This window comes from Pipistrellus hanaki, assembly GCF_964339955.1.
Source record: "Pipistrellus hanaki genome assembly, chromosome: 4".
Classification (NCBI taxonomy): domain Eukaryota; kingdom Metazoa; phylum Chordata; class Mammalia; order Chiroptera; family Vespertilionidae; genus Pipistrellus; species Pipistrellus hanaki.
This window is the reverse complement of record NC_140506.1, coordinates 101778047-101802248: the sequence shown is the minus strand read 5'-3', so window position 1 is coordinate 101802248 and position 24202 is coordinate 101778047. Positions and strand designations below refer to the sequence as shown.

The 24202-nt window shown below is 54.9% G+C and overlaps 1 protein-coding gene across 1 annotated transcript in view; it reads right to left on the bottom strand.

Annotated features, from left to right (window-relative positions):
• The window catches only part of DNAH3 (dynein axonemal heavy chain 3), a 182030-nt gene that overhangs the window by 71884 nt on the left and 85944 nt on the right, over positions 1-24202 (bottom strand). The window contains exons 26-38 of the mRNA XM_084882694.1: positions 22303-22413; positions 20034-20148; positions 17734-17932; positions 16665-16773; positions 16354-16467; positions 15553-15729; positions 12836-12927; positions 11581-11800; positions 10953-11087; positions 9423-9534; positions 6349-6590; positions 4080-4180; positions 1492-1597 (exon numbers count right to left, since the gene is read on the bottom strand). Of these exons, the coding sequence (XP_084738820.1) occupies positions 1492-1597; positions 4080-4180; positions 6349-6590; positions 9423-9534; positions 10953-11087; positions 11581-11800; positions 12836-12927; positions 15553-15729; positions 16354-16467; positions 16665-16773; positions 17734-17932; positions 20034-20148; positions 22303-22413 (1833 nt within the window). The remainder of the gene's footprint in view (positions 1-1491; positions 1598-4079; positions 4181-6348; positions 6591-9422; positions 9535-10952; positions 11088-11580; positions 11801-12835; positions 12928-15552; positions 15730-16353; positions 16468-16664; positions 16774-17733; positions 17933-20033; positions 20149-22302; positions 22414-24202) is intronic.

The window sequence follows — 24202 nt, the reverse complement described above, 5'->3', positions numbered from 1 at the left end:
GGCCAGGAGGAGAATTGATGCCTGCAGGAGGGGAACTGGACTTCAGTGAGGACAATACTGATGGGAACTGTGGTACTAAGGGTCTTGGTAACTGTATTTGTTGTTTATGCTGAAAGGAAGTAGGCTGAGTCAATGATTTGATTCATGCACATAAGACAAGGGGGGGATGTGAGGGCAGGGCGGGGCGAGGATGAGCTCCTGACTCCACTGTGGGGCAGGGCAGAGTTATCCTCCATTAACTGGACCTTAGCCCAATCAGGGTCAGCCAAAGTAGTGACATCACCACCAGAGTAAAACCCCAGGGCTTGGCGAAATTCGCTCTCTTCCGCCATGCTGTCAGCGTGAGTGGGACAGAGCCCATGCTAGCATGGAAAAGGCTCTTTTGTTTATTGCATCGGACTTGGCTCCCTGGTGGTCCTTGGGGATCACAAAGTCCTGGCATAACCATCAGGAAGAACGTGAGTGACACACAAACCACAGGACCGGACGGACCGGTAATGGGAAAGGGCAGGACGGATGGAGCAGGCTGCAGGGAGGCTTCCTCCCGCTCAGAGGAGTGTGCGAGCTTTAGTCAGGAACGCTCCGCTGGTCTGGGCCAGCTGTGCCCCCAGGCCACTCCCCGTGGCCTCAGGCGGAGGTTGGGGGGATCACTTAGGATGTGGGCCCAGCTGCCTGGCAGGGGGGCCTTAGAGAAGGAGGCTCTCCTATGGAGCTGGGTGGCAGGGTGGCTCTGCCTCCCCAGGTGACATGGGCAGGGTTTCCAGGAAGTGGAGCGCCAAGTTCAAAAGGCTTGAGGTGGGAGGCCAGGCCGAGGCTGGAGGGGGCGGGTGTGGGGTTGGAGGCCGGCAGGGCGATCAGAACCCCAGGCTGTGACAAGGGTGAGCCTTGGCGCTGGGTCCCCAAGGCTCCGTGCCTGCTGGGAATGGTGTCTGCATAGACGTATGTGCTCAGGCAGATTGCACACGCATGCACATGTGGCAGGAAGAGGCCGTCCTCAGGCTCCCAGAGCCTCCTCAGTGGGAGTAACGCCTTCTAGGCTTCACCGTGGGAACATGTTTGGGGAGCTGATGGAGGCAGGGAAAGCTGGGCCCCCCAGCCCACTCTGTCCTGCTCCCTTAGGCTGGGTGGCAGGTGCCCCTGCCCTGCAGGCCACCCCTTTCAAGAAGGGGTGGGAATGAAGCTGCTGCCACCGGGAGAGCAGCCACCGACTCCAGCTCCCTGAGGGGTGCAGGCTGGCCCCCTTCTTCCAGGCAGAGCCCTTCCAGAGCCTTCCGCTGAGGAGCGGGAGGGTGACCTGCCTGCCACCACAGGATGGGGCTCAGGCACCGCCTTCTCTGGGATGAGGAGGTGGAAGGAGAGCTGACCTCACCGCTGTCCCACCACACGGAGAAGAAGGGGGATGCAGCCGGGAAGCCAGGCGCCCGGGGGTGGGGAAGGCGGAGGCCTCAGAGGAGAGGGGGAGGGGGCGCTGGGGTGGGGGCTGCTGCTCACCAGCTCCTTGTGGTCTTCGGTGAGCACGGGGGGCAGGGTGTCCATGTAGGAGTCCTTCAGGGGTTTCCAGCCCAGCTGGTGGGGCTCCATGTAGATCATGCCGCACCTGGGAGCAGGGACATCGTGCTCAGTCGGGGTTGGGGGGCGGGGGGGGGGGGAGGTTGCAGGCCGCCCGGCCATTTGGCCAGGAAGCGGGGAGTGCACGCTAAGGGGGCTTGGGACCCAGAGGACCAGGTTGGGATCCCAGCGTCAGATCCTAACCGAGGGGTCGTGGGCAAGGCTTCCTTCCTGTTCCTGGTTCTCCGTCTTTGGCTATAACTGCGGAACATAAGAACACGGTTCCCATGCTGCTGTGATGGTTAAGGTGCGATAAAGGGTTCAGCCTAAAATAAAGTTAGTGCTGTGCCCAGCACCCAGGACGTTCTTGGCCAATGGCAGCTGCGATCGTTACACTAGTCAGTGTGTCCCCTGTACTGACATGCAGCTTCTCTGTGTGTTAATCCTCACCCAAGGACACTTAAAATTTTTTCTAAAATTGATTTCAGAGAGAAAGAAAGAGGGAGAGAGAGAGAAACATCAGTGATGAGAGAGAATCGTGGACCGGCTGCCTCCTGCACGCCCTGCACTGGGAATCCAGCCCACAACCCGGCATGTGCCCTGACCCGGAATTGAATCCTGACCTCCCGGTTCATCAGTTCATCGGTAGACGCTCAACCACTGAGCCCTGCCCGCCGAGTCCCAGGGATACCTTTTCCATTGACTCTTAGACAGAGTGCAGGGAGGTGTAGAAAAAAAAAGAAAAATCTATGTCAGGGACACATCAATTGGTTGCCTCCTGCAGGTACCCCGACTGGGGCCAGGGATTGAGCCTGCAACCAAGGCAAAAGCTCTTGATCAGAATCGAGCCCAGAACCCTTCAGGCCACAGGCCGATGCTCTGACCACTGAGCCTCATGCCAGAGCCTGACATGCCAGTTTTATGCAGCACGTGTTCTGTCTGTCACAGCCAGGCGCTCTCTGTTCGTTACCAGCCCTGCCTCTCCCGCACTGACCCCCGTGGCGCACCAGCCCCATGGTAGGTCCTGAAAACCTTCATCTCCGAACATCTCTCCTTTGGTCTGTGTCTCAGACGTGAGGGATCATGGCTCAGAGGGGCTGAGTGATGGGGAGGAGGTCACACAGCTAGCGGGTAAGGGGCATGACCAGCTGGGAGCCCAGGTTGGTCTGACTGGCCATGTGTTCTTTCCGCTCCCGCACATCATCTTGGGGAGAGTGGGACAATTAATTTTATTTCACTTTTCAAGGACGTCAGGCGCTCAGGATTGGATTAATTATTATCCCTGGCATACACATCATTAGCATGGCCATTATTCCATTTTCTTTTTAAATCCTCACCCAAGGATGTGTTTTTCATTGGATTTCAGAGAGAGAGCGAGAGAGAGAGAGCGAGAGCGAGAGAGAGGGGGGGGGGATGCGGGCGGGTGAGAGAGTGAGAGAGAGAGAAACATTGATGTGAGAGGGAGACATCGATCCTTTTGGTGTACGGGAAACGCTCTAACCAACCGAGTCCCCGGGTGGGCAGCGTGGCCTTTCTTGGTTAATGTTTCAATAACGCAAGCGCCCAGGAACCCACCACCCAGACAGAAGCTAGAATCTTGACAATCACCTTCCAACCATAGGGGCTCCCTTGTCCTGGTCCTGGCTCTCCCCCGAGGTAACAAATGCTAAACCCTGCATTCACCTGTTCCTTGATTTTCCTTCTGACATAGCTTATGGAAGCTCTGTGTGTTCCTAAAGTGTATATACACTTATTTTAGTTTTTAACCACTTAAAAAGGGGCACTATGATGTATGTAGTATTGTGGGTTTTCTTTTTAAAAAAAAATTTATTTTATTGATTTTGTACAGAGAGGAAGGGAGAGAGATAGTTAGAAACATCGATGAGAGAGAGTCATTGATCAGCTGCCTCTTGCACACTCCCTACTGGGGATATGTCCACAACCAAGGTACATGCCCTTGACCGGAGTCGAACCCGGGACCTTTCAGTCCCCAAGCCGACGCTCTATCCATTGAGCCAAACCGGTTTCAGCTGTGGGTTTTCTTTTATAGAGAATATTACTAAGATTTTATCCTTAACATATTTAACTTAGATCTATCCACAGAGTTGCATGTCAGTACAATTCATTTATTTTGATGCTATATAAGTATTACAACCGGTGACTTTATTACACATTAAGTCACTCCTTTCAAGTGGGCATTTGGGTTGTTTCCAAGTGCTTATTACTGTGAACAGTGCCACTATGAAAATTCTCATATGTGGGCAAAGTTCTGCATTGTACGTGGGCAAGGGTGTCTTTGGGGTATACACTTGGGAGCAAACATGTGGGTCCAGAGGCATATGAAGCTTCAGTCTTAGGAGATAATGTCAAATTCTTTTCTGAAGTGCTTACTTGTTTTGAGCCTATGACCAGCAATGCATATTAAGGACCAATTTTCTGACAACTCTAAGTGACAACAAATAACGTGATCTCCCGGCATTCAAACACACTCCCAGCCTCGCCCATTGCTCAGGGTGGAGCAAGTGACCCACCTGCTCACGGTGGCTGGCGAGGCCTGCTCCAGGTCGGCTGGCTCGAAGATCAGACTCATCTTGGAGCTCATCTGTATGATCTCTCCACTCATTAAACACAGCTGAAAGGCAAAGCAGAGGGTGGGACTCTCCCTGCAAGTCAGAGACCTTGATGGGCACATGGATGGTGGGAATCCATCCACAAATGTGTCTTAAGCTCCTACTGTGTGCTGGGTACTTAGAGTAAAGCAGGCAAAATCCCTGTCCTCAAGGGCTTTACGTTTTGTTGAGAGGGGACAGGTGATAAGCAAAATACCTATATATATAAAAGCCCAGTGATGGAGTGGTGGAATGACCAGAATGACCAGTTGACCAGTCATGATGATGCACACTGACCACCAGGGGGCAGATGCTCAGTGTGCTCCCACAGTGGGAGCGCTGCTCTGCTGACTAATATGAGTGACTGCTGCCACAGTGGGCCGATCCCTGCAGGCCACCCCCCTACCAGTGCATGAATCTGTGCCCATACAAATGAGTGAATAAAAGAGAAAAATCAAGCAGAGTAGGGGGTTGCAGAACTTCAGTCGGGGTTGGGGGAGTTGTAGTTAGTAAAGAGGCCAGGGAGGCCCTGGTTGCAGCCATAGGGGAAGGAGCCAGAAGCACTCAGACCACATCACGGTTCCTGGTTCTTTCCCCAGTGTTTACTGTGGAACTTGACTGCACCCTCTTCGGCTTTATGTGCCACCTTCCACAAAGGACTTCTTTGGAACCCCATGGGCCAGTCAAGGACTAGAGTGACCAGACTGTCTCCACAAATTTTCGCAGGAGGAAAGACATGGAAGCCCCGCGTGCATGGAGAAAGTGTGCAGCTCCCAGGACAGCGCCAACGGCACACAGGGGTGTGTGGACGGCTTCCCAGACGCCAACAGGGCTCCAGTGAGATGCCAAGGATAAGACGCCTGTGGCCTCAGCCTCCCCGGGAGGTGGGCAAGAGGAACCCCATCTCTCCTAAACAGCTCCCCATGTTACCTGGCCCCCACCTAACACTCCCGGAACAGGCACCGTGCACCCAGGAAGGCCCAGCTGGAGGGGCTGGACCACAGCGGGGTCATCGCTGGGTCGAGAACGGAAAGATCCACCCGCACTCGGGAGGCATGATTTACACCAAATCCTGGGATCTGAGCGCCTCACTGGCTATGACTCTTTATACTTCCAATCTGATGCCCATCGGACACACTCGCACAGTTTGTCAAACCACTAGCATAGTCCATATCATGTCATACAATTTGTTTCTATTTTTATTTGTAATATAATAAAAATTATGCACATGCTATGACTAGGTCTTCCATGGTGAGTACAACTCCCTCTTCATCTTGTGAAATTTAAATATAGTAGTATGATAGTGACATATAGTCATATAGGAAATCTTCCTTAAAATATGATTCATTTTATTATATTTCAAAAGTGATACAGTACTTGCTCTATGAAGGCACTATGATAAGCAGTTTGAAAATATAAACTTACCTAGTCTTCCTAACAACACTGTGAGGTAGGTATCATCAGCCCTCTTTACAGAAGATAAAACTGAGGTACAGAGAGTCTAAATAGCTTCTCTGAGGTTACACAACTGGCCAGCAGCTGGGCAGGATTTGGACGCAGGCTGTGTGGCTCCAGAGTCCAGGCTCATTAGCCACCACACTTCGTGGCACAATGTATCTCCACCGGCTGCTGCCGCAGCGTCTCCAGCCCACTGGCCCCTGCCCACCTCCATCAGCGAGTGGAATCTGTTTCTCCACCCTGTGACGCACATGACCAATGGAACTCGGAGAAAGTGACCTGTGCCCATTCCAAGCACAGCTCTTAATGTCCTAGAAACGTCCCCCCACTGTCTCTTAGGAACATTCCAGAAGAAGTGCCACAACCAAGTGAGAAACCTGAGCCCCGGGGAGAGGCTCAAAGGATGAAGTGCTATTAGGAGAGGAAGGGAGGGAGAGAAGAAAGGAAGGAGGGAGAGGGAGGGAAACAGAGGGAGGGAGAGAGAGAGGGGGAGAGAGGAAAGAAAGGAGGGAGAGAGAAAGGGAGGAAGAGGGAGGGGGAGAGAGGAAGGGAGAGAGGGAGAGAAGAAGGGAAGGTGAGAAAGGGGAAGAGAGGAAGGGAGGGAGGGAGAGAAGAAGGGAAGAATGGAGAGGGAGGGAGAGAGAGGAAGGGATGGAGGGAAACGGAGGGGAGAGAGAGGAAGGGAGGGGGCGGAGAGGGAGAGAGGAAAAGCAATGTCAGACTCAGCAGCTACCTTTTTGTTGTCGTCCAGAACAGTGTTCATGTTTTCAATCCAAACGGCATCCACGGGCCCATCAAATACGATCCACTTGCGATCCTCAGACAGGGAGGACGCTTGCTCCCGGAAGGCGTTGGCCAGGACACCGTCGGCCCACTCGTGGCTCACTTGGTCGAAGCACCCGTACAGCTGCCCCATGGTGATGGCCTTGGGGTTGATGATCTTGTACTCCACGGCAAACTCCCCCATCTGGTTAGCTGGGCAAGAAGGTCCAACCGCGTTACAAAGGTTCTGGTGAGACCAGAACATCGGACCAGAGAGAATGCCATCTCAAAGGCCGAGCAGCCACCATGAATGTGCCTCCAGAGAAGCCTTCTAACCTGTGCGTGCAGCTTTTACAGATTGCCAGGCCGTGACAACCACGTATTTCTCACGCAGGTTCTCTGAGGCTCACCTCAAGCAGGTGAGGCTGCCGCGAGGCGTGAAGAACCAGCTGGCCTACAGGCGCCCGGCCGTGAGGGGGCACACCCAGGACCTCCGAGTGTGGCTCCAGCTGCCCGAGGACCTGGGCTCCACTGGAGATAAAGAAACTGCCAAAGGGTAAGAGATTCCGGAAAAGGGTGGCTACTTGTCTTTCTCTACTGGAAGGACTGGCTTAGCCTTGAAACCCCTTCACCAGCTGCTCAGAAGTGCCCCTGAGAACTGCACCCGTGCCGGCCGGACCCGAGTGCCAGGCCGTGATGGCACCGCAGTTGTGCTTAATGACAGAAAATGACCTCTGCTTCCTGGCCCTTCGGCAAGGAAAAGCTGGCGTGCTTGAGCCACGAGTTAAAGGAAGAACCATTTCTGCAGAATCTGAAGCAAAGAATTGGAGTAGCCTCCTTTCCTAAACTATATTCAGCTCTCAAAATTACAAAAGTTTGAAATGCCCACATGAGTTATGAAGGCCAAGTTAGTCACACACACACAAAACAAAACAAAACAAAACAAAACAAAACACAAAAACTAAAAAATCCAACAGCAACTCAGTTATCCCTTGTTATTAGGAAAACATCTTATATAATAAAAGGCTAATATGCAAATTGCCCCCTTGACTGGGGTCAACTGGCCAACTACTCGTGTCCCTTCCCCTCAACCACCCCCACCCCTGACCAGGCCCCCCACCCCAATCAGGGGTGGGCCAGCCCACTAACCACCCGTGGCCCTCTCCCCATTTGGCCCATCCCCAATCATCTCCCCTGACCCTGACTGGGGGCGGGCTCGCTCACCAATACCTGTGGCCTCTCCCTCTGGCCGGCCCATCTTGATCAGCCTTATCAGGGCCAGAACCTACCTGTGCATGAATTCATGCACCAGGCCTCTAGTCTATAATAATAAAAGTGTAATATGCTAATTAGAATAGACAGCTGAACAACCTTCTAGACGTCATTCTGGACATCCTTCAGAATGAAACCATGGTGGCGGGGGGTGAGGCTGAAGTTATTAGGGGTAATCAGGCAGGCAAGCAGAGGCAGTTAGGGGTGGTAGGCAGGCATGCAAAGTGGTTAGGGGCGATCAGGCAGGCAGGTGAGCAATTAGGAGCAATCAGGCAGGCTGCCGAGTGGTTGTGGTGATCAGGCAAACAGGGAGGTGAGTAATTAGGGCAATCACGCAGGCAGGCAAGCAGTTAGGGGCTATCAGGCAGGTAGGCGAGTGGTTAGGGGCAATCAGGCTGGCAGGCGACTGGTTAGGGGTGATCAGGCTGGCAGGTGAGTGGTTAGGGGTGATCACACAGGCAGATAAGTGGTGAGGAGTAATCAGACAGGCAGACAAGTGAATAGGGGCCATCAGGCAGGCAGGGAGATGAGTAGTTAGGGGCGATCAGGCAGGCAGGTGAGTGGCGAGGGGCATTCAGGCAGGCAGGCAGGTGGTTAGGAGCCAGTAGGATGCCAGACTGCCAGTTTAGTCAGGGATCAGGCCTAAAATGGCAGTCGGACATCCCCCTAGGGTCCCAGATTGCCAAAGGGCTGGGCTGAGAGGCCCTCCTCCCCTCTGCCCGAAGTTCCTGTACTGGGCCTCCAGTGTTAAAGTAAAGCCCTAGAAGGGATCGTGTAAGCACAGCCATGAGGCCCTGCTTTCAGAACCACAGGCTTGCGTTTCATTAAAAATCCTCCCAAAATGGAAGCAAAAAATATAGCTTCCATTTGCTGAGGAGGAACTGCGCCAGGTTAGTTACTGGCATGATCTCATGTAATTCTCACAACAATCCCATTTACAGCTGGAAAACCAGGGCTAAAAGAGGCTTAGTCATTTGCCCAAGGTCTGGGTCTGATTAACAGTTTAGGTCTCATCCTCTACATTAAAGGGAGGGAGGAGGGAAGGAGGGAGGGAGGAGGGACTTGGGGAGGAGGGAGGGAGGGAGGGGAAGGAGGGAGGGAGGGGGGGAAGGAGGGAGGGAGGGAGGGGAAGGAGAGGGGGAAGGGGGGAGGGGGGAGGGGAGAAGGAGGGCATGAGGGAGGGGAAGGAGGGAGGGAGGGAAGGAGAGGGGGAGGGGGAGGGGAGAGGGGAGAAGGAGGGCATGAGGGAGGGGAAGGAGGGAGGGAGGGAAGGAGAGGGGGAGGGGGAGGGGAGAGGGGAGAAGGAGGGCATGAGGGAGGGGAAGGAGGGAGGGAGGGAAGGAGAGGGGGAGGGAGGGGGGAGGGAGGGAAGGAGAGGGGGAGGGAGGGGGGAGGGAGGGAGAGGGAGGGAGAGGGAGCGGGGAGGGAGGGAGAGAGAAAGGGGAGGGGGAGGGGGAAGGGAAGGAGGGAGAAAGGGGAGGGGAGGGGGGGAGGAGGAGGGAGGGGGCGGGGAGGGAAAGGAATGATTTGCTTTTTGAAGTCCGTGTTTTAGACTCTCACTGGGAAGCCCTGGAGAATAGCTGCCCAGCAGGTGAGGAAATGCCTCCAGCCCCAATGGACACAAGCCCCGCGGAAAGCTCCGCCCTCTGGTTCTGCTTGCAGACGTCTGTGCCAGCTTCTGCTCTGACATCACCACCCAGAGGTGGCACAGAACACCCCAAACCAGCCCAGGCCGGCCCGCCGGTGCTGCCGGCAGCGCAGGTGTGAGCGCACCTCTGTGCAGGTCGCCCAGAGCCGCAGCCAGCACTTTGTAGGCGCAGGTCTTGCCCCCCATGGGGTCTCCGACAATCATGTAGCCGTGCCTGACCAGCATCATCTCGTAGATCTGGAGGAGACAGCGGACAGATGTCAGTCAGCGCCGACAGGGACCGAGCGGTGCCGGGGGCCCCACAGTCACACTGCCCTGCCGGGCCAGTCTTCGGGGGGACTCGTCACTTAGCTGCCTTTTGGGTGAATTAGTGTGCAACTCCGATTGCTGAGGAGATTGGAACCACCTTCGCTCTGGCCCTGTCTGAGCTCAGCACTGAGGGGTGCACCGAGCCTACTGCGGTCTGCTCAGTGGCACAGACCTCCTTGAACCGCGGGGCTGCCCTCAGGAGGGTGGCTGACCGCGGGCACAGCTCTGCGCCGGGCCGGCTGTGCTCAGGGACCATGGTTTTTGAGGGACCCTCTGTTTTTTTACTTTAAACATCCTGTCCCATTGCAGCTCACATTCAGTGTCACTCTGCATGAGTGGCCAGATAGTCATATGCTGTACAAGGCCCCCGATGTCCCCCCCCCCCCCCCCCCCACACACACACACACACACTGCCACCTCTCCGTTCTGGGCAGGAAAAGGAGAAGTGGCCATTAGCAAACTGCACTTCTGTTGGGAACGCCCTTTCTCGAGGCCTAAATGCTGCTCTGACTTGACCGGGACTCTCAGGAGGAGAGACGCACCTCTGAGCTGGGTCCCCTATAGGACACAACATAAATGACCCGGCCATCGGCTCGGGGACGGTTCTGTCACTGCACCACCCGCAGCTGATCCTAAGCTTTGGCTGAAGCCGCTTGGAGAGTGAGGCTCTTTTTCCTCCTGGGCTTGCACCCAGGACAGTCTCAGCCAGAGGTGCTGGCCAGCCGAGAAGGAGGTTTTAAGGCAGAGAGAGCCAGCCCAGACCGGAGAGACAGACGCCTGGGGCGTGAATGGAAACCTGGCTACTGCCCTACTATTGGGTCCAGTCGGTGAATAAACCCCCTGTGTTGCTGACGGCGGCAGCTCCAGGCGGGGTTCTATCACCGGGGATTGAGGATCCGAGTAATTCAGGGTCCCATGCTCCAAAGGGAGGACCCCAGCTACAAAAAGCAACCCCGAGGGAGATAGTCAGGAAAAATGGTGGATTTTAAAAGTCAGCTTGGAAATTAAGTGAAGGCCAAGAGCACATGTGTCAAACACAAGGCCCGCGGGCCAAATCCAGCCCTCCAGGCCTTGCAATGTGGCCCGCACTGCGCTGTCATCACTGCACTCCGCTGTCAGTTTATGACACTGTCAGTTTATGACTGTTCAGTAAATCATTCAGCCCGCGATTTAGGCTGGATTTTAGATTTTGGCCCCTTCTCTGATTGAGTTCGACACCCCTAGCCTAGAGGGTAAGGCGCCTCCATCGCTCCCTCCACCTCTCTCCGAAGGTTTATTCCCACGCCAGCGGAGCACTGGGTCCGTGACAGCCGGATAGCGATAAACGCCCCGGAGCCCGCGCCCACCTGGATGATTTTCCCGATGAACCAGGGCACCGGCTGGAGCTTCATCTTCTGGATGTTGTCCTTCAGCGCCTCCACGAAGACCTGGTAGTCCGACTCAGGAAGAACGACTCCAGGGAACAGGTCCGATATGATGCCCTGCGATCAGGGTGAGAGGCGGTGAAAGGATGGGTTAGCAGCCGTGTGACCCTTCGTGGTCCTAATGGGACCTATACAAACTCCGTGAAATCCCAAGCCACATTCCTTGCACCGGCACTCCGCCACAGTCCCCTGTGCTGGCCTCATCTGTTCAACACCATTTCCCTCCCAAATCACTAACAGCCAGCAGACATTTAACGAGCCTGTGCTATGCTCCACTCACTGTGCTGGGAGGAATAGGAGTCACGGGTTCTATCTTAAGGGTTCTATCTTAATGGCACTTACCACCTGGCAAGGAAGAGACATTAAAATTATAAAAGGAAGCTAAGTTTGATAAAAACAATTACTCCTCAGAGAGAATATTATGCCATCAGCGAAGCCATCTTTGTTAAAATTGGTGACCAGACAACAGTGTTGCCGTCCCCATTGTTACTAACGTTTGGGGGCTACCTGGCAAAGGGCCCTGGCTGTCAGAGGGGGTCCGGAGCCGCACCTGGAAGAGGGGCACGTCCTGCGCCAGGAACTTGGCCAGGTTCACGTCCAGCAGGGCGCGCAGCAGCAGGACGCTCTCATCTTCCTCCGGGTACTTGAGCTTGAGGTTGCCGGCGGCCGTGAGCACGGACTTGACGGCGCGCATGCCGTAGTCGTAGTGGTGCTGTGAGGACAGCTGCTCCGAGCACAGGCGGTAGGTGGCCACGATCTTCTGGGCGAGGCTGGGGAGAGAGATGGTCTGCACCCGGGCGGACATGCCTGGCCCTGCCTCAGGGCGGCTGCCAGGTGCGGGAGGAGGCCCCACTGGGGGCCTGATGGCGCGGCTTCGGGCGCTGAGGAAGCCTGGAACCCCAAGTTAGGGGGAGCGGCGAGCACACACGGGTGCATAGCATGTTGTCTGAGAAACTGTGTGTGCATACTCTTACACGTTTGTGTGCCTGTAAGCACACACGCACACACCTGGAGAGAAGACAAACCAGGAGCAGCGATAACCGCGGGTCCCGGGGGGTTGGGGGGGGGAGTGGCTGAGGTACTGAAGCTCCTTCTTGCCTCTGTACGCCACGACTTCGCGGGTGCCCATGCTTTCCTTCTCAAACTTACCAACCAACCAGCTTCATCCTCACGCCCAGCACACGCACTCACAGGCACGGCCTGTAACTCTGGTGCGTGTGATAAAGACACGCAGCTGTGTGTGAGTGTGTGTCTGTGTGTGTGTGTGTGAATGTGTGTGAGTGTGTGTGAGTATGTATGTGTGTGTGTGTCTGTGTGTGTGTGTGAGTGGAGTGTGTGTGAGTGTGTGTGTGAGTGTGTATATGTCTGTGAGTGTGAGTATGTCTCTGTGTGTGTATGTGTGTATGTGTATGTATGTCTTTGTGTGAGTGTGAGGCAGGCTGCTGTGAGGGGGGAGAGGGGAGTCAGTGTCTCTGGCAGGAGTCCGGGGACATGTTCCGGGATGTTGGTCAGTCCCAGCTAGGTCAGGGGAGGACCCAGGGGGCCTGGGTGCCTGCACAGCGGCTTGTGGATGGAGCCTGTTCCATTCCGCCCGCGCCCCCTACCCCCGTCAGGCTTGTGGACGGAGCCTGTTCCATTCCGCCCGCGCCCCCTACCCCCGTCAGGCTTGTGGACGGAGCCTGTTCCATTCCGCCCGCGCCCCCTACCCCGGTCAGGCAGCCCGCCTGCCTCTGCTCGCGCCAGCGCGCCCCCTACCCCGGTCAGGCAGCCCGTCTGCCTCTGCTCGCGCCAGGCCAGTGGCTTACCTTCTGGAGTCGAGAAAGCCCATGGAGTAGAGAGAGATCTCGCCGATGAGGGCGTAGTCCGGCACCATCATGGCCACCGTCCGGAACAAGGCCTGGGAAAGGGAAGCTCGTCAGGAGCCGAGTGTTCACGGGGAGCCAGGAGGCTCTGCAGAGGCCGAGGGCGGCAGTGCCTGATCACCGAGGAGAAGCCCCCGGAGGACAGTCAGCGCCCACTGTCCCCCATCCCCCACCTGTCCGGGTGCGTGCTGTCACTCTGGTCCCTCACACATGCCGAGGCCCAGGTGCTGGGCCCAACAGCACCTCATTCTCCTTTGCCCACCCAGCTGCACGCCCCCTGGGGAGCTTCCTGCATGCCTCACTTAGCGTGCAGGCTGACGTGTACTGGAGCCCGAGGCAGAGCAGCCCTGACATGCCCTGTTCTGTCACCTACCCGCTGTGCATCCCTGCAGACTCGGCTCTCTCGTCTCTAAGTGGGCTGACACCTGCACCCTCTTCATGGCTGCCATGAGAACAACTGACAGAGGTGAGTGAGGTGCACACTCAGGAAAGGGTGCCACCTGTAGTGAGTCCTCATACACACGAGCTGTTGCTCTTACTCCCTTAGATCTCAGAGAGGAAGTGGCTCCTAAAGCCACGCCCTTCGAGGTAGAGCCGGACTGGAAAGAGCCCTGGCTTCCAGCTGCCAAGCTGGTGCTTTTATAGACCCTCGGCTCACAGACGTTTCCTGTGCAGATTGAACTGGTTGTTGGCTGGGAGGGTGCTGGGGGCTCAGCAACTGGGTGGTGGACAGAAGAAAGGTGGCCCCTAGGACTGCACACCAAAGGGGGGCGGTCTGATTTCTGTCCAGACATATACCTAGGCTGTAGGCTCGACCCCCTCACAGGGTGTGTGCAACAGGCAGCTGATAGATGGCTCTCTCTCTCTCTCTCTCTCTCTCTCTCTCTCTCTCATCAGTTTCCCTCTCTCTCCCCCTTCCAATCTCTATCTCTAAAAAAAAAAAAAAAAAAAAAAAAGAAATGTGAATCCAGATTCTAGTGTAGGCCTCCATGCCCTGTGTTGACCAGCGAGGAGGGTGTGGAGGAGTCACAGTTGAGGAACCCTTGGTTCTCCCCATTCCCAAAGGGGCAAGTGGTGGTCAGAACAGGTGACGGGAGCACGCTTCTAGCAAGTGGAGCATCATGGATGTCAGGTCCTCGAATGATGTCTGTTCTTTCAGCGCCATGTCATTACGGTGGTGCGATGCCATAGGCACGTCACTCTGTAGATCAATGAGCCTTGCTAACACTGGTCTCATCAGGTGCTGTTTTGCTTAAAGGCACAGAACCTACCGATGACATTCAGTGGGAACTCACTGTGCTCAGCTGTGAGCATGGCTCTGGCTGGTCCCTCGTGTGTCCTCTTCTCAAGGGCCTGGAGCATAGCTTGGAATAAAGCCAGTGGAGCAGCAGCCCGGGCTCCCTCTGCTGCTCTCCCCATGCAGGTGGATGGCAGGTGCTCTCCTCACAGGAGGGGACCTGGCACCCTGTGCTTTGGGGTCTTCCTCCCATGGAGAAGCTATCAGGTGAGGAGGCCTGCCTGGCTCTCTTCTCCTTCGAGGCCTTTCCTCCTCCCCCGGCCGCAGGGTCCTGCCACGGCTCAGCTCAGGCCAGCCCGGCAGTCAGCACTGGGCACAAACAGGCTCTGATGCCCCTCTCCATGGGCTGGGACAGCCTGCTTGGGCATGGACACTGCTGAGGTGCCATTCCCATTTGGTAGTAAAGGGGAGATCCATGTGGTCAGGCCTAGGCTCACCAGAGTTCTCTGCATCCTCTTGCACAGAGTAGGTACTCGAAGACTGAGACAAAAGCAGCCCAAGGACACAGAATACCCGTTTTATATACATGTGCATCCTCAGCATATTTGTGCTGTCACCAGCTCATGCGACAATGTAGTGAACTGCTTTTTTATAAGGTTACTAGTGGCCTGGTGCACAGAATTTGTACATGGGAGTGGGGGAGGGGGAGGTGTCCTTCATCCTGGTCTGCACCCTCCTGCAATCCGGGACCACTGTATCCTAACTGCTCACCTACTTGCCTGCCTGATTGCCCTTAACCACTCTGTCTGCTTGCCGGCTTGCCCACAACTGGCCTGATCGCCCCTAACTGCCCTCCCCTCCTGGCCTGATTGCTCCTAACTGCCTCTGCCTTGGCCCTGCCACTATGGGTTTGTCCTAAAGGATGTCTGGAAAGTATCCAGGTCTAATTAGCATATTACCCTTTCATTAGTACAGATATTTTGTTTGCTTACTGTGATGTCTTTTTACATTGCGCTTTAGCATCTAAGAGTCAGATTTTATGTAAAACTCCCAGTTTCTGGCTTTCCCTGAAAGATGGGAGGGTCTGACAGTGTCTGCAGCTGGGCTCGATGCGGCCTCTCCGGGGGGCATTCGCCAGCTGCTCCTCTCATTTGTACGATGGGTTTGACCCTGATGACAATGGAGCAGCTGCCTGTTCCAATGCACGCGGTTTTCCGTTTATATTGGCTGCTATATATTTCTACCCACCCCCTGCCACCCATCTCCTCCCCACTTCCATGGGAGAGAGAGGTTTGTTCTAGGGCCAGGTCCTCTCACCTCCTCCCACAGTCCCCCGTTACAGACCCGGTTCCTTCTTCTGGCTTCTCTGGGAGACCCTCGTGCCCCCAGAGCTCTGCACGCCTGCCTGCATGCTGCTGCTCACCTTGAGGTTATCGGGCAGCTCCGCCCTGCCCGCGTACCCGGGGTTCATGGTGATGAAGACTGCGCAGGTTGGGTTCAGAGAGAGCTCGGTGCCTTCAAAGAGGAACACCTTCAGCTTCCGGATGATGGCTTGCTGGATGCTGAGGATCTGCTGCGCCACCACCGACAGCACCTCCACCTGCAGGGACGGGGCTGGTTGACCGAGCCCTGCCCAGACCCACCACCCATCCAGGGGCTCTTCACTCAGCAAGGAAAGCCAACCACCTGTGAACCAGGCCTTCAAAATGAGAACCTTGATTGGGGTTTTGGTAAAGAAAAAGTATGTGTGAGTGTGTGTGTATGTGTGTGTTTGTGTATATGTGTGATTTGTGTGTGTGTGTGTGTGAGTGTGTGTATGTGTGATTGTGTGTGTGAGTCTGTGTATGTGTGATTGTGTGTGTGGGTGTGTGTAAGTGTGTGTGTGTGTGTGAGTGTGGGTGAGTGTGTGGGTGTGGGTGTGTGTGTGTATGGGTGTGTGTATGTGTGTGTGGGTGAGTCTGTATGTGTGATTGTGTGTGTGGGTGTGTGTAAGTGTGTGTGTGTGTGTGTGTGTGAGTGTGTGAGTGAGTGTGTGAGTGTGTGAATGTGTGGTTTCCATAGCATTTCATTTCCCCCCCCCCCAATACCTAGCATTATGCTTGATGGTATTATACAATGGTATGCGCTTGGGCAGTGTCTGTTGGTTCAAATGGAATGTTTGTAGGTCCTGAACTCAATCCCCTACCCAAGTAGAATTAATCATCTCCTAACTAAGCAGGGTTACCTCAATCCTATTGAACTCATCAAAGCAGGCCCATGCGCCGGCCTGGGCCAGCCCTTTGAAGAACTTCCCCATGGCTTTGTAATCCAGGCCGTCCGAGCAGTTGAAGACCACACACTAGAGAGGAGGCATGGGCACCATTCAGGACGGTGGGCTCCTTGCTTCCTGCTCCACAGGAGCAGCTGGCCCACTGCGCCTGTTACACTCCCCATCTTCAACCATCTTCACCTCATGTCCGCTTCCCAGACAGGGGCCCAGAGAGGGATGGGAGGGACCTGGGATGGGGGTGGGGAGGAAGGGACAGCATTTCCTACCTGCTTGGCCAAAGCCTTGGCCAGGTCTTTGGTAGTCTCTGTCTTGCCTGTCCCAGCCGGACCTTCTGGAGCTCCCCCAAGATTCAGCTTCAGAGCCCCCATCAGCGTCCTGAGGGGAAGAAAACAGGAACGCAGTACTTGAATCCTAAGACACAGGGTAGGAACTGCCTTTGGCTCACTTTGTTCTGACTCATTTGAATAGCTTAAACTCCCGCGATGGTGCGACCACCATGGTGAAGAACTCTGTGGCAGCCCCGGCCCCAGCCTGGCGCGGTGCCTGGTGCCAGGAGCACGTGCTGAGGGGAGGACTGAATGAGTAAGTGAGCACATGCAGATGTAACTGCATCGACTAGAAAACCGTCAAATCCTGAACCCCAAAGAGCAGGGCACCAGTGGGATGTGGAAATAATTATAGGTTATGAACACTGAGTTTAGCATCCGATTTGCCTCAGTTCCAAATCCTAGAAACCACTCGGGCCCGGCCTCGGTACAGGGACAAGACGCACGTGAGGAACGAGTGTGCTCACTGCAGCCCCTCAGCTCCACGGCCGCTACGGTGTCGGTAACACACTCTCTGTAATAACCTGGTCCCTCCCCACTGTTATGGCTCCTGGAGGGCACGCCGGGGCCATAGGGGAGGAAGTGGCTGTGGAGCCTGAGTAGAATAAACGAATGGACAAAGAGCACAGAAAACAAGTGACCAAGGGCTTTGAGAGGAGAAAGTACTCAAGTATTATCTCCACAAATTAAAAAATCTATCGGAAGTATGTGCAAACCACAGTTAATGTAAACCTCACAGACTTGACAAATCCACAGAGGCCAGGCTTCTGATGGCGTGACCCCAAGGAAAGGGGCAAAGCACTTTCTGTGCTGAGCTCAGCTCCTCGTTGGCCCCTGGCTCACAGCCTCTAGCCTGGGCCTCAGCCTGGCCCTGGGCTCCCCGCCCCGTGAGGCCTGGTGTCTAAGGGCAAAACTCAAAACTCTGAGAAGCTGAAATGCAGAGAAGGTCACCAGGTGGAGGTGCCCCAGCCCCTCCCCCAGAAGGTCTCCCCCCAGAGCGCGCACTGGCCTGTAGCAGCGGTCAGTGAGGGGCGTGATCACCAGCCGCGGGCTGTTCCCCAGGTACTCGTAGCCGTACATGGCCTCGGTGGTGATCATCTGCACCTGCACATCCATCGCCTTCCAGTAGTAGCGCAGCTGCGAGATCCACTGGAAGTCATGCAGGTCGCACACCTGGTCCTCAGACAACTTGGCCACCACGTCCCGAGCTGTGGGGACACGGAAGCACAACGTGGACAGCTATCCACGGAGTCCTCCCCTCGGCGCCTGCTCCTTGGCGGGGCGTGACGACGGTGTCCGGACCACCCTCCCTCTTCAGACACAGCCGCCTTCCTGCCCACCCCAGCTGCAGGCAGCCATGCCTTCCAGAAGCTGTGCTTGGCTTCTCCCAAGGGGCCCCGAGAGACCTGGTGGCAGCGCTGTTTGCTCTCTGTCAGATTCCAAAGCCACCCTGCCCAGGCCAGGTTCTGGCTCTGCCATTCACTGGTTATGAGCCTGGGCAAATCACTCAACCTCTTCCCCTTTCAGCCGTGTAATCTATAAAATGTAGGTAACATAGTACTTACCTTATAGGGTTGAAATGGGGATTAAATGAAGATATATATAAAGGCCTAAGTGATCATTCAACCATTCGACCATTCGATCATTTGGCCAGCAGCTATGACACGTACTGATTACCAGGGGCAGATGCTGACTGATAGGTTAGGTTGCTGGCTGTGGGTTAGCTTGCTGCTGGGCCCTGTGGGCACCAATCTGGTTCACCCGCACTCAGGACCCAGACAGGAGGGAGGAGGGAGCCCCACTCCTCGCGGAATCTGCTATGGGTTGGCTTGCTACAATATTAAAATATTTCTTCTAATTAATTTCCTTTCAATGTGCACATCCATGCACCGGGCCACTAGTAGGTGTATAAACACACACACACATACATATTTGTGTACTAACTATATACATATTTATATGTATTCACATCTATACAGAGAGAGGTAGACAGATGGAAAGAACAAAAAGAGGAGGAATGAGCTGTGCCTGCGTAGGGAAACACTGTGTGTGCGTTGGCTGTTGTTCTCATCTCCAAACTGCTGGGGCTGACCCAGAGGACTGGGCAATGCTGCCTTTCCCCAGCATTGCAGGCCTGTGGGGCTGCTCCCGCCTCCAGGGCATCCTGAAGGAATCCACACAGCTGGGCCCCTCAGTCCACAGTTAGATGCCTTCCTTACATTGGGGCCTGAGCAACCAGCGGGTGCATCTCTAGGCCTCTCCCTTCTCTCGGAGGATGGGAGCCTCATGTAACGATTTCACGGTGACGGGAGCACTGAAGTTAAAGAGGGGCTGTGGGTCCATGGGGATCAGTCGATGTTTTTAGGTAATTCACAGGGCAAGAGCCACTGAGGTCTGGAATGAGTACAGCAGCTCGAGGTCAGATCTCAGAACTTTGCAAAGGGAAGCCTCGGTCTCCTGCCTCTCACAGGAGAAGCCTCTCTATACAGTAACGCCCACCTGCACGGGAGGCACAGCACCAGCGCTCTCCTCTCAGGAGCTGAATTCCCTCCAGGTCCTCAAGACCCAGAGAGCGGTGCCCAGAGGACGGAGCTGAGGATGCCACACATGTGTGTGTGTGTGTGTGTGTGTGTGTGTTACAGCTTCCACATGGGCATGCAATACATCCACCAGGTGGCCACGTGGCCGCAGGAAGTTGCATCTCCCACCCTCTCCTGGGTTGCATGCTGGCCTACGCACATGATTTCAGGTGGAAGGAAGGGCAGCCCCAAGGAGATGAGGGTGCCTGAGAGGTGAAGGCCGGCAGGGAGCCGGTGTGTGAGTGAGAGGGACCCGGCTCCCAGGAGCTGCCGAGTCCCGCCGTGCCCTCGGGCGTGGGTGGCTTATTCTACACAAAGACCCCAGTTATTCCTCTTCCTTTTTGAGGAGGCACATGCCCTGCCCCTCCCTCCTGCATCGCTGCCCATGCTCACGCTCCGGGTTTGGGACCAGACAGACACCGGTTCAGATGGCAGAGGAGCCCCGTCCGCCCTGACCTCGCCGTGAGCTGAGCTCAGATTCCGGGAGCCAGTGCCCGGCCTGTGAAATGCCTGGGGAAGTGACAAGCGAGGGTCAAGCACCAGCCAAAGCATGGCCCCTGTGAGCACTCAACAACATCCGCTCTGGTCCGCCAGGGCCGGTCAGGGTCGGCTCTCGGGAGGCCACCCAGAGCGAGTGCTTCTCCTTTCCCAGCAGAGCTCCAGAAGCCGCTCAGCGAAGGGGCCGAGCCCCACCGGGCGGGGAGGCGGTGAAGCCAGGCCCGGCGCTCACCGTGCACGTCGATGACCGTGAGGGCCCCAAGGGTGAGGCGAGCCCCACTGCTCAGCTTCCCTCGCACCAGCTTGACGATCTGTGCGATCTGGTCATTGCTCTTGTTCAGCAAGTCCTGGGGACAGGAGGGGACAGCGTCACACCGGGCTCTCCCTGCTGACCCCAGGGCAGTGCCTGCCACACCCATGGCCCAGGCCAGGCTCCCGGGCGACACCCCTCGGCCCTTCACTCCCATCAGTAGTCGCGAGAGGGCTCCACACAGGAGGGATCAGGCATCCCGAGATCCGAGTTCATGATGTTGTGGACAGGAACCCACGTGCTTGGAGCAGGGGAGGGTAGGCCATGAAGGGCATGAGGAGATGGGGATTGCACCATGTCTGCGTTTGCCAGAACTCAGAACTGCCACGCAAAGGGTGAGCTTCCTGTGTTTAAGTCATACAGTAAATCAGAATGAGGAGCTGTGTGTAAGTCATACAGTAAATCAGAATGAGGAGCTGTGTGTAAGTCATACAGTAAATCAGAATGAGGAACTGACTGTGTGAAAGTCATACAGTAAATCAGAATGAAGAGCTGTGTGTAAGTCATACAGTAAATCAGAATGAGGAACTGACTGTGTGAAAGTCATACAGTAAATCAGAATGAGGAGCTGACTGTGTGTAAGTCATACAGTAAATCAGAATGAAGAGCTGTGTGAAAGTCATACAGTAAATCAGAATGAGGAGCTTCCTGTGTGTAAGTCATACAGTAAATCAGAATGAAGAGCTGTGTGTAAGTCATACAGTAAATCAGAATGAGGAGCTGACTGTGTGTAAGTCATACAGTAAATCAGAATGAGGAACTGACTGTGTGAAAGTCATACAGTAAATCAGAATGAAGAGCTGTGTGTAAGTCATACAGTAAATCAGAATGAGGAACTGACTGTGTGAAAGTCATACAGTAAATCAGAATGAGGAGCTGACTGTGTGTAAGTCATACAGTAAATCAGAATGAAGAGCTGTGTGTAAGTCATACAGTAAATCAGAATGAGGAGCTGACTGTGTGAAAGTCATACAGTAAATCAGAATGAGGAGCTGACTGTGTGTAAGTCATACAGTAAATCAGAATGAAGAGCTGTGTGTAAGTCATACAGTAAATCAGAATGAGGAGCTGACTGTGTGTAAGTCATACAGTAAATCAGAATGAGGAGCTGACTGTGTGTAAGTCATACAGTAAACCAGAATGAGGAGCTTCCTGTGTGTAAATCGTACAGTAAATCAGAATGAGGAGCTGACTGTGTGTAAGTCATACAGTAAATCAGAATGAGGAGCTGACTGTGTGTAAGTCATACAGTAAATCAGAATGAAGAGCTGTGTGTAAGTCATACAGTAAATCAGAATGAGGAGCTGTGTGTAAGTCATACAGTAAATCAGAGTGAGGAGCTGACTGTGTGTAAGTCATACAATAAATCAGAATGAGGAGCTTCCTGTGTGTAAGTCATATAGTAAATCAGAATGAGGAGCTGTGTGTAAGTCATACAGTAAGCCAGAATGAAGAGCTGACTGTGTGTAAGTCATACAGTAAACCAGAATGAGGAGCTGACTGTGTGTAAGTCATACAGTAAATCAGAATGAAGAGCAGACTGTGTGTAAGTCATACAGTAAATCAGAATGAAGAGCAGACTGTGTGTAAGTCATACAGTAAATCAGAATGAGGAGAAAACCCGGAAACATTTTGAGACGAAAGGAGACGTGACGTGAACACTAAATGCCTGTGAGCACGTGAGCCGGGGGTGATGGACCGGACGCCCTCAGTGGGCACAGCTGGGTCAGGTCGGCCTATGCGGCTGCAGCGGGCGGCCTGCATCTCTGGCCAGTGCCGGCTCCCACATGGCCCACTGCGCGTATGGACATCTGGGTGACGGGCATCTGGGATTATCTGTATTATTTTCCAATGTTACATGTATGTCTTACACCACTTTCAGATACACAGAGAAAAACAAAAATGGATTTAAAAAGGAAAAAGATCTACTGGTGGACATTCCTCCAGGGTGCCCTGGAGGCAGAGGCTGGTGGCCCGGGATCCAGGCCCAGGATCTGTCTGGGAGGGGCTCTGAGCCCTTGTGCTTGGCCAGCTCCGGGCAGCCACCTTCACACCCTCAGCCCAAAGGTCCGTTTGGCCTGGCTCTGTGGTCTCCTGGGTTGGATGTCACGATGCTGTCATTCATACCCCAGGGGAGCTGGAGCCCCCTCCTTCTCTCCCCACCCCTGCCAGGCTCACACAGGCAGCTTACCGGCAGAGTCTTTTCAACTAGGGCCTCAGACACCTCCCGGGTCCAGAAGATGGAGGAGACGCAGATGACCACCTGGCCAGGCCACTGCAGGACCCACTGGTCCCGGGAAACCTGGGAAAGTCAGGGCCTGTCACAGGTCTGTCATCCTGCGGTTGAACCTGACTCTCCTCCCTTCCCCCCACCCCCCATCTCCCCCTGAGCACAAACCGAACCGCCCCTCCCACACCACAGGCTGGCACCTCTCGCACCACTGAGCTGTCTTCCTCTCAGGATTGTGTGAAAAAGAAACAAGTCACCAATGCTCTCAGCACCCTCCCGGCTATAGCACGTGTGTGTGTGTGTGTGTGTGTGTGTGTGTGTGTGTGTGTTCAGGATGCACAGCTGCTCTGCAGTGGCTACTAACACTGAGGGTGTCCCCCAGTTTTCCTAGTCCCGCTGCCCCCACTTCTGTTTGACTATAAACCAGGCAAACTATGGCGGAGGCCAAACCCGTTTTTGTAATTGAGAGTGAAGTCCACCATGGCTATGCGCATTGCTCACATGGCACCTCAAAGGCAAAGATGAATGTGGGGCCCCGGAGCTGACAAGCCACGAGCTGGTCCTTTTCAGAAAGTTTGCTGACGCTTGCTATGGATGCAATTGCATGGAATAACCCCACTCAGGCAGCATGTTTTCTTTAATTTAAAATTATATGTATATTTAATTGATCTCAGAGAGCAAGGGGTCAATGAGAGAATTATTGATCGGCTGCCTCTGCTGCCTTGTACTGGGGATTGAGCTGCAACCCCGGCATGTGCTTTGACTGGGAATCAAACCATGATGTCCTGGTTCATAGGTCAATGCTCAATCACTGAGCCACACTGGCAGGGCTTTCTTTAATGTTTATTTAGGATATGTTCCTGGCCAGGGGACCTGGCCCTGAGTTGGGTCTGCCCAGGACTGGCCTATCATGTTCGGGTTCTTGACTTTGTGCAGGAAAAATGTCACAACGTGAGTCAGGTGACTAAGAGAGAACGTGGACTGGGGCCGGGCAGGGAAGCAGGAGGGCTTAGCACAGAAGCAGCAACAGCAGAGCCCCGGGAAGCCGGAGAAAAGGGGCTGAACAGGGTCAGGGTGGGCCCAGGACAAGCTACTGCTGGTTGCAGTTTCCAGGGGTCTCATGGTTTAGGGCTGTGGCTGTGGGGGAAGGGTAGAGGAAGGAATGGCACAGGCTATTCCCCAGAGGAAAGCCATGCTGGGTCCTGTCTTGAGGCCTTTCTCTCCAGCGGGAGGGGCCTGAGGGAGGTCTCAGGGGAGGTTCCAGCAGAATATTCCTCAGCTTTCCAGGCGGGCCTCTCCAGGGCCCTGGTCTCCCCCCACTGGTCAGGCTCAGGCTCGGGGTCATCAGCATCGCAGCTGGTCCTGGTGCCCCCAACCTGGTTTCGCTGCTTCCCTGGGCCGGGAGCTGGCGTACAGCTGAGGCCTCGCTGCCATCTCTAGCTGTCATTGCTCTGCAGTTTGTTCAGCTGCCTGCCTCAGTTTCCCTGCCCCACTTCCCAGCTCTCGGGCCTGAATGCATCGTAAGAGGAAGGACTGGTCTTTCATCACGAGCCAATGCCACTGAGAGGACCAGCAGGCCAGCCCCTACTTTACTGGGAAGATGATAATTGAAGGTTCTTTTGTTTCTTGTGAGGAGCTGGCTGTAGAGTTAGCCGGCTGAAAAGGTTCTTTTCCTTTAAGCCTCTCCCTCCTGTGTCCCCTCAGGCTTTGGGGCTCAACGAGCTGGGCCACCAGGGCCTGTGTCCTTGAACGACAAGCCCAGGGGATGCTGAATGGGAAGGGGTTCTTGCCATCAATCAATTCATTTCCCAGAAAGAACTGGCCTGCAGCAGCCAGAGTGTCAGGCTCATGGCAGCTTCTC